At 32.7% G+C, this 12,626-nt stretch overlaps 1 protein-coding gene across 1 annotated transcript in view; it reads right to left on the bottom strand.

Annotated features, from left to right (window-relative positions):
* CDH9 (cadherin 9) overlaps nt 1-12,626 on the bottom strand; it is a 96,713-nt gene that overhangs the window by 56,588 nt on the left and 27,499 nt on the right. Inside the window, exon 2 of the mRNA XM_016137283.2 lies at nt 151-427. Coding sequence (XP_015992769.1) covers nt 151-378 — 228 coding nt within the window. The 5' untranslated portion in view covers nt 379-427. The remainder of the gene's footprint in view (nt 1-150; nt 428-12,626) is intronic.

The following is a 12,626-nucleotide window of genomic DNA, read 5'->3' as shown; positions in this document are numbered from 1 at the left end:
CCTACAGAAATAATTTGCAATATCATGCCTTTTGCACATCATAATTAGTCAAATATTTTTGAATAACCATCAGTGACATGAAAAGTTGCTTTAAAAATAAATATATTGCTATCACTTTCAGCTTCTACATTATCATATAAAAATTCTTACCTTGCCTACATATTGTGTGTCTGTACCTGTGTACTCTTCCAACAAGAAGAACTGATTCCACATCCAGCCACGCTTGGTGCGATGTAGCATTTTATCATCATCTTTTGTCAGACCCACTATCCTTTTGCTTGGTAAATCACTGCTAGTTTTTTCTTGTAATGGGATAGCATCAACTGTATGAAACACATAGGTCCAGATGAATAGTGGTAGGCAATGGTAAATCCTCATTATCTGCGGCTTCGGCAGGATATCAAATTCAATGTACCGTCTATTTCCCCTGAGAAGTAGGGGGAGAAAATGGTGTATTAGGTGTGTTTCATTTTTAAATAACCTACAAACTGCAAAACTTTTGTAAATGTTACTTAAATTTTATATATAATATATTATTTATACATTATTTTTCCATGTTACATCAGTGAACTATCATCAAAAACTTATATATCATATAGATAAGTAGGAAGACATATATAGCACAAAAACTACATAGGAAGTTAAAAGCTGACTAGAATTAAAAGCTGACTAGGGACTTGAATAACTAAGTACTATTCTCTGTCTCTGTTTCTCTCTCTAATCTCTCTTGCTTTGAACTAAGCATCCTCAACCTAATGGAATATAGGGATACATGGAGTTCAGATATAACACGTTCCAATCCAGAAAGCAATTGATAGGCTTTTCTAATGTGAGTTTGAAAAATCCTGGAAATGGATTTTGATTTACCTGGCTTAGGCCAGATGCCCATATATCTACATTCAACTGCAGTTATCAAGGCATGAAAATCAAATATCAGCTTCTAGCTTGGCTTTCTCCCTTATTACCTATGAGACCTTGGAATATTTACTCATATCATTAGATCTCAACTACTCTTTCTATCAAAGGACAATAATTACTGCCTGACTTGCAGGGTATTGTTAATTTTCAACTTTAATCAATACAAAGTAATCATCATTTGTAGCATGAGGACTTATTTTATTTTTATAACAGCATATACTCAAGAAAATAGTGAGGTGCGAAGAGTTTAAGTAATTTGGTAAATATCTTATAGACAGTAAGTGTCAGAACTAGTTTTAGAGTCACAGCCTTAAACAGTATATTTTAGATAAGATATGTAAAGAAGTTAGCACAGTGCTAGCACACACATTCTCAACATGTTCGTTTTCATTTTCATTATCAGCATCTTTATCATCATCAAACATGGTTGCTCCCACCATAGCCTTTTATATGTATATTTCTCCAACATAGCAGAGTAGAGAATGGTGACTGACAGATAATATTATAGATCCTTGCTATGGTCCAGAGCTATTAGCTCTGCCCAGTACATATGTACCATAATTTCCATACCTGTTATTTTTAAAATGCAGTTACTTAACAAAGTACATATACATGGCCACAAATTTATACACTTCAGAATGAGAGAAACCAGTCACATCACTTTTTGACTTTGAAATCTTGAGTGATGATAATTCTCTTTTATCAGGACTATGTATGTGGCTATTCATAATCTTGTAAACTATGGAAAATTGGTAAATTTAACCAAAAGCAATGTGAAACGCTGATATAAATATCAGGAAACTACAATGCTGAAGAGTGCTTAGAAAAAGTGCAATGGAAAAGTACCATCTAGTGGCCACTAGCTCAGAGAAATGTCCTACATTTTATTGATAAGTGATGTTGCAGTAGAAAATGAGCAGCCAGAGAATCTCAAGAACAGTTGACATCCCATTTTAATAAAATACAACCAGTTCCTTAGTTGACTGCACTGATTATCCTAATTTATTCTCACTGGTAAATTTCTTTTGGCCATTGTCCTTACTGATCACTCTTGCCAGAGAAATTGGAAAGCATTTTTGATTTTCTGAGGTCTGTTCGAACTATCATGCCCACTTTGAGTGGAATGTAAGCCTTTAAAGCAGAAAAGTCTAATTATATTAGATGGAGCCAGAGACTTAGGCAGAGGCTAGCACCCCATAGGGCTTAAATCTAGAGTAAAAATATGCATTTGTTTTCAGTGCAATGAAAGCAGTTGGAAGATTTTAACACGGCATATTTATAAAAGATCAGTTGGCCACAGAACTGAAAATAGGTTAGAGGGTATAGAAGGATTTGGTTAAGGGGAAGGTAAGTTAGACTCAATTGCCGTACTCCAGAAAGAGAAGACAATGGCATCTAGAGAAGTGATTTAAAGCATACGGTGATACTCTGATCAAGTTTTCTTTGATTTTTTTTTATATGGCCACACACACACACGCATACCATATACTGTGAGTTTTGTATGCTTTTGCTTCTTCTAATGGCCTGCACCTGCAACTCTCTTTGGAGGACTTCCCTTGGCTCCCGGAGTCACTTCGCCCACATGCACAGGGACCCCCAAATTGCCTACAACTTCAAAATCGTCTCCCACAAAATCCCTGAACCATTGTCTGACAGATGCATAGATATGAAAACCCACATCCCAGAACTTCCCTGAAGAATCCTGCTGGGACTAGAACTTGACTGATGTCACACCCTCATTAGACTCTTCTTTCTGTCCTGCTTTCCTATGTTCTCTCTCATTTATGGACCCGGAAGCAATTTGATAAACATTCACTTGCACACAAATCCTCACCTCAGGGTTTACTTCTCAGGGATAGACCTAAGAGATAGATAATATCCACACATTCACATATTGAGAAGAGTAAATACTACTCTCTCGTGTATTAGTTATAGAGGTTAAAAAAAAAAAAAAACAAGAAACAAAATATAATTCTTAGGTTATTAGTTTGTGAACTGGGTGGATGATTAAGCTATTTATTGGGTATCATTTATATCAGGGAAAGGAAAATCTATGTAAAAAATAATCAGATTTCTGCTATTCTTGGTAAACATAAAGAAGTCATTTTTATAATGCTACTACTAACAACATTTCAGCATAATTAGTTACAGGAAGCAAAGTGATTCACTGTCCTACTGATTTCATATCACTTAATTTATATATTTATGACAACCTTTACAGTCTTTTGTAATTCCTTATATTCCTATGAGGCAACTGAGGCACAGAGAGGTTAACGACTGTCTAAGTTTATATAAGGAGAGACAGAAGAATTAAGAATAAATCTAGGTAATCCGTTGCATTTGGGCTTCACTACTCCAGAACAGCCTACTAACATCTATGATGCTGGCAACCAACATTTATGCTCATTTGCTTTCTGCATTCTAGGCACTTTGCTGAGTCTTTTTTCAAATACTGTTTCTTTAACTCTCGTTACAGCAATATTACAAAGAAGGTATGATCATATTAGACCCAGGGGTAAACTGAGGTTTCACTTGTTGAAGTCATATGCTAATATCATAGGACGATAGGCACCTGTGGGAAAGGTGGAAGGCATCTAGGATTTGAACTCTGTTTGACTGATGTTAATGCTTGTGATAGTTATTGTACTGCTGCTGGGTAGAATTGTTGCATACGTGACCACCTGGATGCCTCTGTCATGTGTTGTAAGTGTTTGCCCAGTTCAGTGTCTTTGTCTTTACTAATAGTGTGATCTGGAACAGTCTTACCTGGATCATCCATAGCCATCTATTTCTCATTATTTTCAGTATCTGTATAATATGTTTTCTTGAGACATCTTCTGTAACAACTTTTCAAAAATAGCTCAGCCCACTCAGTCTCTATCGGTTTCTTTCATACCATATATGTATTTCCTTCATATTATTTACCACGATTTTAATTATCCTTTTCATTTAGTCAATATGTTTATTGACTCCTTCCTCTTGTTATAATGTAACTTGTATGGTAAAGAAATAGTTTGTAAATCACTCTGTCCTACATAAAACAGTTATTGACACAAAGTAGGTACTTAATACATTTTTGTAAAATTAATCGGTTAATTGATTCATGCATAAAATAGATAATCCTCAATTTGAGCCTGGATCACATAAAACATTGATTTAATCTTCTGTGTCTTTCGAAAGAATTCTGGGTGTTTTCTTTTTCTAAGAAATGAATTACAGTCTTCAGTGAAGTAAAAGTAATGGTCATAAAAATGTGCATAACATGGGATTAAGTATAAACATCACATGATTGGTATAATTTATAGAATCTATGTTTTAACTTTGAAGCCCTTTATTAAATATAATTTTTATTTTCCTCATAATTCTTGACATAATTCTTCACATCTAGGAAATAATAGTGCACTTCTCCTGTGGCCAATTTAACACCTATATATTCCTGTTCTTATACAAAAATGAACATTCAGAAATTTTTTTTGTCGCATTTGATTTTAAAGTTAGCAAGCTCTTATCCCATGGGGTTTATTAAAAATTCTTCATATTCTTTATTCATTCAATAGCAACAAGCTGATTACTAAATTTTCTATGCTTAATTATCTCTATCAGCCTTAAATGCTCTGCATTTTAATCACATTTTTTTGTTGATAAATAAATACCATCAGATGTATTATAAAGTACAATATTTTAAATTTGGTTTAACTTTGATTTTGTAATCAGGAAATTCACTTGAATCTTGTTAACTTTAAAAACTGAAAATTGTTTTGTTATTATTCCCTTGTTTCTTTAATTATATTTCAGTTGCATTTGAGAAAAATGTCTGCTGGCTATTTGTGAATCAAGAGAAATTGTGCATAATTTTAATTAAGTAGGATGTTCAGCATATAAAATAGACATCCAAATTAAATAATATCATTATTTCTTATCCCTATAGTTTAAAGACAGATAAAGTATTTTAATAATTCCATTTTTTTTTTTCAGGAAAAGTTCCTCAGGTAAAACGTATGTGTAAGACAAATGAATATGATTAATTTTAGTACTTTATGACATGATTTGTCAACCAAGTACTTTTACATACCTTAACCTAGTTATCTTCAAAATAACAACTGTGAGATATAGTCATATAACTTAAATTCTTTTCCAGATGAGATACATAAGGTTTGGAGAGATTAAAAAAAAAAAAAACATTTCTGATCATCCAGTTATTTTGTGGTTTTGGCAAAAGTCATTTGTATCTTGTTTGATTCCTTGGTCAGTTATCTTTCCAACACATTATTGTGTTTTTTTATATCAGTTGGAGACACTAGTCTGTCAGCTAAGTTAGATCTATAACTATATTCAAATTCTATGAATAGACACCAAAATTATGTCTTACATAATCAAGTAACTACTTAAAGATATGTTTTAACCTGTCTATTTTTCATAGTAATGGATCATTCTTATATTTATTATGTAAATATATAATTTATTATGGTAATATATATTTATTACATAAATATATATATAGATTATTATTTTGTTATATTTAGTGTGTATGTATATATATATACAGACAAAGGTCATATTTATATATTTAAGGTTATACACACACACAAACACACACAAACACACACATACACACATATATTTAAGGTCTCTAAAATCATTTTTTGATTTATTTCAAGAATCCATGCCCAATTATTGTTGCATTGTAATTTGAGATTCTATTCTTATCTAAATGAATGTCATAAAATAATTTCAAGAAAAATAGAAATTGATGGAAGAAATATGGGCTGCCAGTTTTATATAAGCAATCCTTAACTATTAACACAACTAAACTCCCAGCTTTAAAAATTTATCATTAGGTCTTCCTTGAAAAACTGATAATAAATCTATTATCAGAGGTGAAGCTCTAGAATTGTTTTCCCAATATCCTGTCAAACTAACAATAATAATATTATATGTAATAGATATGAAGTCATTTATAGAATTATAGAATATAAAGATGTGAACCGACTTATTGCCAATATAACCTGAAAAACATAATCTCTATCTGTAAGAATAGTGGAACTAGAAACTATTTATTTAAGAAAATAAATAACAATTGATAACTCTCTATAATATATGAAAAACACATGGACTTTCAATTAAAAGGAGATAGGTAAGCAATTTTTTTCCACAATATTGGTCCCCTGAATGAAGATAAAGAGGATCAAAACTTATATATGACTCTCTACTACAAAGTTGCCCTCCTCAGAGTTTGCCATAATATATTTATTCAATTTATGCACCCTCCCCTCCAGAATAGAACAGGACAAAGAAAAAAATAAGACAATTTAAGAGGTATTATTTTGGAAATATTTTAACTTGGAAATATGCCTTTTAAGTAAATCATTTTAATCTGTCAGATATTTAAATACCAACTGTTAGAAGAGAGCTGTCTGCATTCATGACTCATTTAAGAATGTTGGCTAACAAGGTATTATTGATGTGGAAGTCAAGTAAAATTTAATATTATCACAAATAAATGGTAACATTTTTAGTCAATATGATCTTAAACACTAGGAACTGGACAAAAAGATTTACAAATTGGCATTGCAAAATAACTTAATATGCAGCATAAAATTGAGCATAATAAAGCCAAGGGAAATTCACACAATTTTATCAGCAAAAGAACATAAAAAAATACTTTCATCTGTGTGGTAAAAAAGGGACAGAGGATCTATAAAAATGTAGGAAATCAGAAGGAGAAGGCTTTACATGAGAAAGAGTAATTAAGCTAGTACAGAAGATAGAAGTACAAAATCTCAACACTCCTCACAGTCTGGGTGGTTTTCTCATAAATATATGAGAAAAGGAGAGGAAAAAGACAACAAATTTTATGGAGAGTGAGTCATTAACATTACTATATTAAGAATATTCTTAAAAAATAGTAACAAAACAGTAGTTATATATAAATATTAAAAAGTGCAAATGAATTATAGATATGTATGCATTTATAGTTTAAACAAAATTGGTAAAAGTCATGCCATAAGCAAAGACTTCCAGGCACAGTACAGACATGAATTTTAAAATGTACCTTATCATGTAGAAATGGTGGTAGAGAACAAACAAACAAACAAAACAACAAAGTGACAAAATGTGCTGTGTTATAAGTAAAAGTAAAGCAAAATAATGTCAAAACTTACTATACATTTATAGTAATTAAGACAGCATAGGTTTGGCAAAAGAATGGAAACATGGATAGAATAGAATGGAGAATCCATAATTAGATTCATGCAAATATAGTCAACTGATATTTCATAAAATGGCAAAAGAAATTCTCAAGAGAAAGGATAGTTTTCTGAACAAATTGTTCAGGAACAGCCAGACATCTACATGGAAAAAATTTTTAAATGAATCTACATGCAAACCATGTATCTTTAAGTTTAATTAAATCAAAAATGGATCATAGGTGAAAAAACAGAATTACAAAATTTCTTGAGGAAAATGCAGGAGAAAATTTGATGACCTGAGATTGGGCAATAACTTTTAGATAAAACATGAAAAATATAATTCATAAAAGAAAAAAATTGATAAGACACTTTATTAAAATTTTTAAAAGTCTGCTCTGTGAAAAGCACTGTTAAGAGAATGAAAAGACAAGGCGCTCACCGGCACAAAATATAATAAGGAATTTATATATTTATATATGAAATATGCAAAGAATATTTAAAACTCAATAATAAGAATAGAAACTAAATAAAGGTGGGCAAAGGGTCTGAAAAGAGAACTTACCAAAGAAGATATTCCAATGGCAAATAATATGAAAACAAACAAACAAAACAAACCAACAGCTACAAAAACCTATCAAAATCATTGGCCATTAAAGAATTGCAAATTGAAACAAAGGAGGGTACTAAGAATTGCTTGAATGGCTAAAATCTGTAAACCGATAATATCAAATGCTTATGTAGATACAGAGCATCAGGAATCCCCTTCATTGCGGATGGGGATGCACTGTGATACAGCCACTTGGGAAGACTACTTGGAAGTCTTTTACAAAGCTAAGCACAGTTGTATCATATAGTCCAGGAATTATGCTCCTAGGTATATAACTAATTGATTGAAAAATAACGTCCATACCAAAACTGTCACATTAATGTTTATAGAACCTTTATGCATAATCTTCAAAAAATGCAGGGAAAAAGTTGTCCTAATAGATTGTCATGTAAACTCCAACTGCTGGATTTATTTTTCATTTCTTCTTTGTATTGTTGTTGTTGTTATTGATGTAATGCAAGTGCCTGACTTAAGCTTTGATTGCCCAGGCATCCACTTCAAAGAGGCATCAGTTTCAGTGACAAATTGCCAGCTACAGGACTAGATAAAGGGCAGATGACCTCTCTCCTCTGTAAGTCTCCTTTGTTTTAGAGATCCAGGCTGAGTCAACTGGCCATATGAGCTGCTGTTTCTTTCTTTTTCCATGCTTTAAATTCCTACTAGTTTTAAATTCACCACTGAAGAATGAGATTACAAAACTCTAGGCCTTCCACCCCAATAAAAGCAGACCACCAGGTCCTGGCACACATTCATTCATTCTCTGTCTCTCACTCTCCTCTTTACCCCAGACCTTGTTGTGTGCTCCCAGGTGACCTTTTCAGAGCAAAAAAGAAATTTTCCCCAAAGATTCCTGATGGTTATTACCAGTTCAGCCACAACATTATCTATCGATATGCTGAGGCCAGCACAAAATATAGGTTAATGGAAAACAAATTGTGGTATAGTCATGTAATAGAATATTATTCAGAGGTAAAAAGAAATGAGCTATCAAGTCTTAAAGAAAAACACAATGCTAAATGAGAGAATCGAGTCTGAAAAAGCCATCCACTGACTGATTCAAACTATATAACCTTCAAGAATAAGCAGAACTATAGAGACAGTTAAAAAAAAAAATCAGCATTTGCCAATGGTTTGAGAGGAGGATAGTAGATAGATATGAATAGGTGAACAAGGGAAATTTTGAGCAGTGCATTTTGTAGGTATTATGATGGTGGCTATATGACATTATGCGTTTGTCAAAACCAAGAACTTTACTACACAGAATGAATTTCTTTGTATACAAATTAAAAGAAAAATCATTAGGAGTTAGGTGGTGGAGAGATGGAGATGCAAAAAAGAATGCAATTTATAATAAGGGGATCTAACTTATTACAAACATATGAAAGGACCTTGGTGAATCGCATATATGCACTGCATTCTAGTTAATCAAGTTGCTACTCCTGAGGGTTTAGGTTAAGAATTCTTATGGTGCTATATACGTATACTGAAATTAAACAATTAAATAAATAGATGACAGATATGGGGATCAGGTTTCTTACTATTGTTGTGGGAATTTACAGATAAGCAAGGGGAGGAAAACAGCATAACCTATATGTGGTAGTGATTAGAGTTGAAGCCATCCATGAAAATTTATGTCATTTAATATAATTATAATTGGACACATATTGATATACTTATAGATATGCATATATGCATACATTATATACACACATATATTCCTTGCTCTATCCCTTGAGATAACCTAGTGCAATGTCACCCTGTACCAATAAACTCACCTAGCACCCAGATCTTGTTTTCTAATGCCATTTTCTAATTAAAGGAACCAGGGCTCCTTAGAAAAATAGCTGATTCTAGGACTAGAACAGCAAATATACAGGATGACTATCAGCATCTTGTAGTGCCAGAATGTAAAGCAGTGCTTAACACACGCACACACACACACACACACACACACACACACACACACACAGTGTACACACTGTAAAAACACTATATCGACAGAGCTATGTCAAATGGACACAGCACAATAGAGTTCTCAAGGTCAAACAGGAACAATTTGAGCAAGAAATTATTGTATTATAACCCAGTGGGTAAAGTAATATCCATAAGTTTATACAGATCTAAGTAGATGATTTAATCAATAAATAGTTGAAGAAGAGACAAATCTCTTTTAAAGATGAATTCCCGATAATTTACATACTTATTCTGTTCTCAAGAAGAAAGAGCCTAAATCCTCACTTTATAAGTATGAAATATACACAGTAACTTTTTTCTAAAGGGTATAATATAAAACTTAGGAGAAACAAGTAATTTTTTAGTGGAGAAACCTGATACACACCACCTTCAGCCAGGTAATCATTGTTATTAATCAATAACAATATCAATGTTATTAGATCAAGGTGATAGTAAGTATCCTCAATATATGGTGGAAATGGCACTTTACACCTCTGTGGTCTTCCTCCCCAAGTCCTTAAGCCCAGTTTAATCGGATAATTATATCAAACAAATTCTAATAGGGGATCATTTGACAAAATACCTGACCAGTATTCCCCCACATTATCAAAGCCACCAAAAACAAGAGAAGTCTGAGAAACTCTTTGCCAAGGGAACATAAGGACACATTACTAAATGGAATGTGGGATTCTAGATATAATTCTGGAAGACAAAAATAGTAGATATACATTAAGGAACTCTAAACTATAGGCTTCAGCTAGTAATTATATATCAATATTGGTCTATTAATTATTAAAAAACATACTATACTGATATACAATAATGGATGAAACTGGATGAAAGGTATATTAGAACATCATGTAGTATCCTCAATTTTTCTGTAAATCTAACACTTTTCTAAAATGTGAAGTCTGTTTAAGAAAAGTAAATTCAGTTTAATGGAAAGAGGATACTGTTATTTTCAATAATATAGAGTTTTAACCTTCATTTTACTGAAATCATGTGAGAGTTTGCCACAGAAGATCACGACATAATTCTAAATAGGTACATCTGGGTGACATATGTAGAATAGACTTAACAAGGTAAGAAAGGAGACAAAGAAAATTCTGAGAAGGTGATTGAAATAATTCTGATTAAAGAATGTTCTCACTGGCACACAACTAATAAAAGTGGAGGAGGTAGGAATGAATCCAAGGCTTTGGCTTGAACAACAGAGTGGAGCTGTCATTTGCTGTTGAGAGGCACTGGAGGAGCTCAGGGTATGTGTGGAAGAGGAAATCAAGGTTTTGGTTTTGAATGTGTTAAGATGATGCACCTCATTTAACATTCAAGTGGAGATAACCCATATGCATTTATTATTGAGTTCCATGGGTCTATTCTACAATCGTTAAAGATATGAGAATGGTCATAATTCTACATGAAGCAAAAAAATACTAATACAATTTTAATCTCAATGGAAAATTCAAATTTTATAAGGTTTGAAGTTATATGGCTGAATATTTGGCAATCAAAGCTAAAATTCTGAAAAAGAAAAAACAGAATTTAATGCTGTTAAGGGGTGGTAGGATGGTCATTGTTCTTGGTACAAAAATGGAAACCAAAATAATTATTCGAATGTTATTAATGATGAGAGTAAAATTTCATTCAAAGTAATTTGTCATAAACATCAAAGCCTTAAAATTGTTTACAGTGGATGACTAATTCAAATTTTAGAAAAATTGCTTTAGAAATTAGGTATTTGAAAGAGAGGTTTCAGTCTGAACATGGTTATCAAAATAGTATAAACTTATTAGATGTCCTGGACATTTTATGTTTGCGCTTTTCAGCTCCATGTAGCTCCATGTAATTCCACGTGTGGCACCAGATAGACTCCTGGGAACTGTTGGCTGCTTTTCTTTTCTATGAGCCACCCTCCTTTCAGACAAATGGTGCTTTGTTAGAATATCAAGGTCCCTGGAGTTGTGTCTGCCATGGTCTCTTGTTTTATCAGACCCGGGAGTGCTACCAGGTTCACCCCGTTGTGAATTCCTGCTAGGGCACCATCGTAAGTCGGTTGCTTTATCCCTGCCCACACCCACCGTTAATCCCTTCCCATTCTTTGAGCATATCTTCTATTCTCTGCAAATATCCTAACAGAAACAATGGGAAAAAATGGAGATGCACTAAATATCTAAGATTAGAGAAAGGGTAGATAAATCACGCAGCTTACATATAATTTAATATTCTTTCATAAAGTCAGCAAAAAAATCCATGTATTCTTTCACCAAATATATATAAAGTGTTTACCCTTTTTCTATGCCGTTTTTATGATAAACAGAACAGTAGGCTCCTTCAGTAATTTACACTCTAGGAATATAGTTTACATATATAATGAGAGAGTTTATTTATAACATCTCCTCGAATAGATTACTGACATTAAAGTCATTTATTGAGTAATGCTTAGTCTACTAGGAAAATAAAAGAAAGACTTAAATTTATATCTCAACTATCTAATCAGTGGAGAAAGGTGTAAGTGACTTGTCTGCCTGTGGTTTCATGTCAGGTTCTAGTGTCATTAATGAACATCAGAGTCTGTCAAATGCAAGTTAATGAGTGTCTCACATGCATCAGCCTATACTAAGTATTTCTTTTATAAGAAAGAGCACGTAGTGCTAAAAATTGTCCATATTCAAATCGCATTCAATTTGACAGAGTTTCTTTCACAGGTTAACTCTAGAAAGCAAAAACTCCGCTCAGTCTTTTGGCCAGCTTATGTCAGGGTGAAGAGAGGCCAAATGGGCCAGTGGTAGGCTGTGCACAGCAGTATCAAGGAGAGGAAGTGAAATTAAATAGCTATGGAAGGGCAAATTATAACGAAAAACATGCAGGCGTTTATAATAATTTCCACGAGAGATCCAGATGATAAGTAATATTTTACTCAAATATTAAAGAGAGTATTATGGATTTTAAATAGGAGTTTT

Source organism: Rousettus aegyptiacus, unplaced genomic scaffold, assembly GCF_014176215.1.
Source record: "Rousettus aegyptiacus isolate mRouAeg1 unplaced genomic scaffold, mRouAeg1.p scaffold_m13_p_8, whole genome shotgun sequence".
NCBI lineage: Eukaryota > Metazoa > Chordata > Mammalia > Chiroptera > Pteropodidae > Rousettus > Rousettus aegyptiacus.
This window is presented reverse-complemented; position numbering and strand designations above follow the sequence as displayed.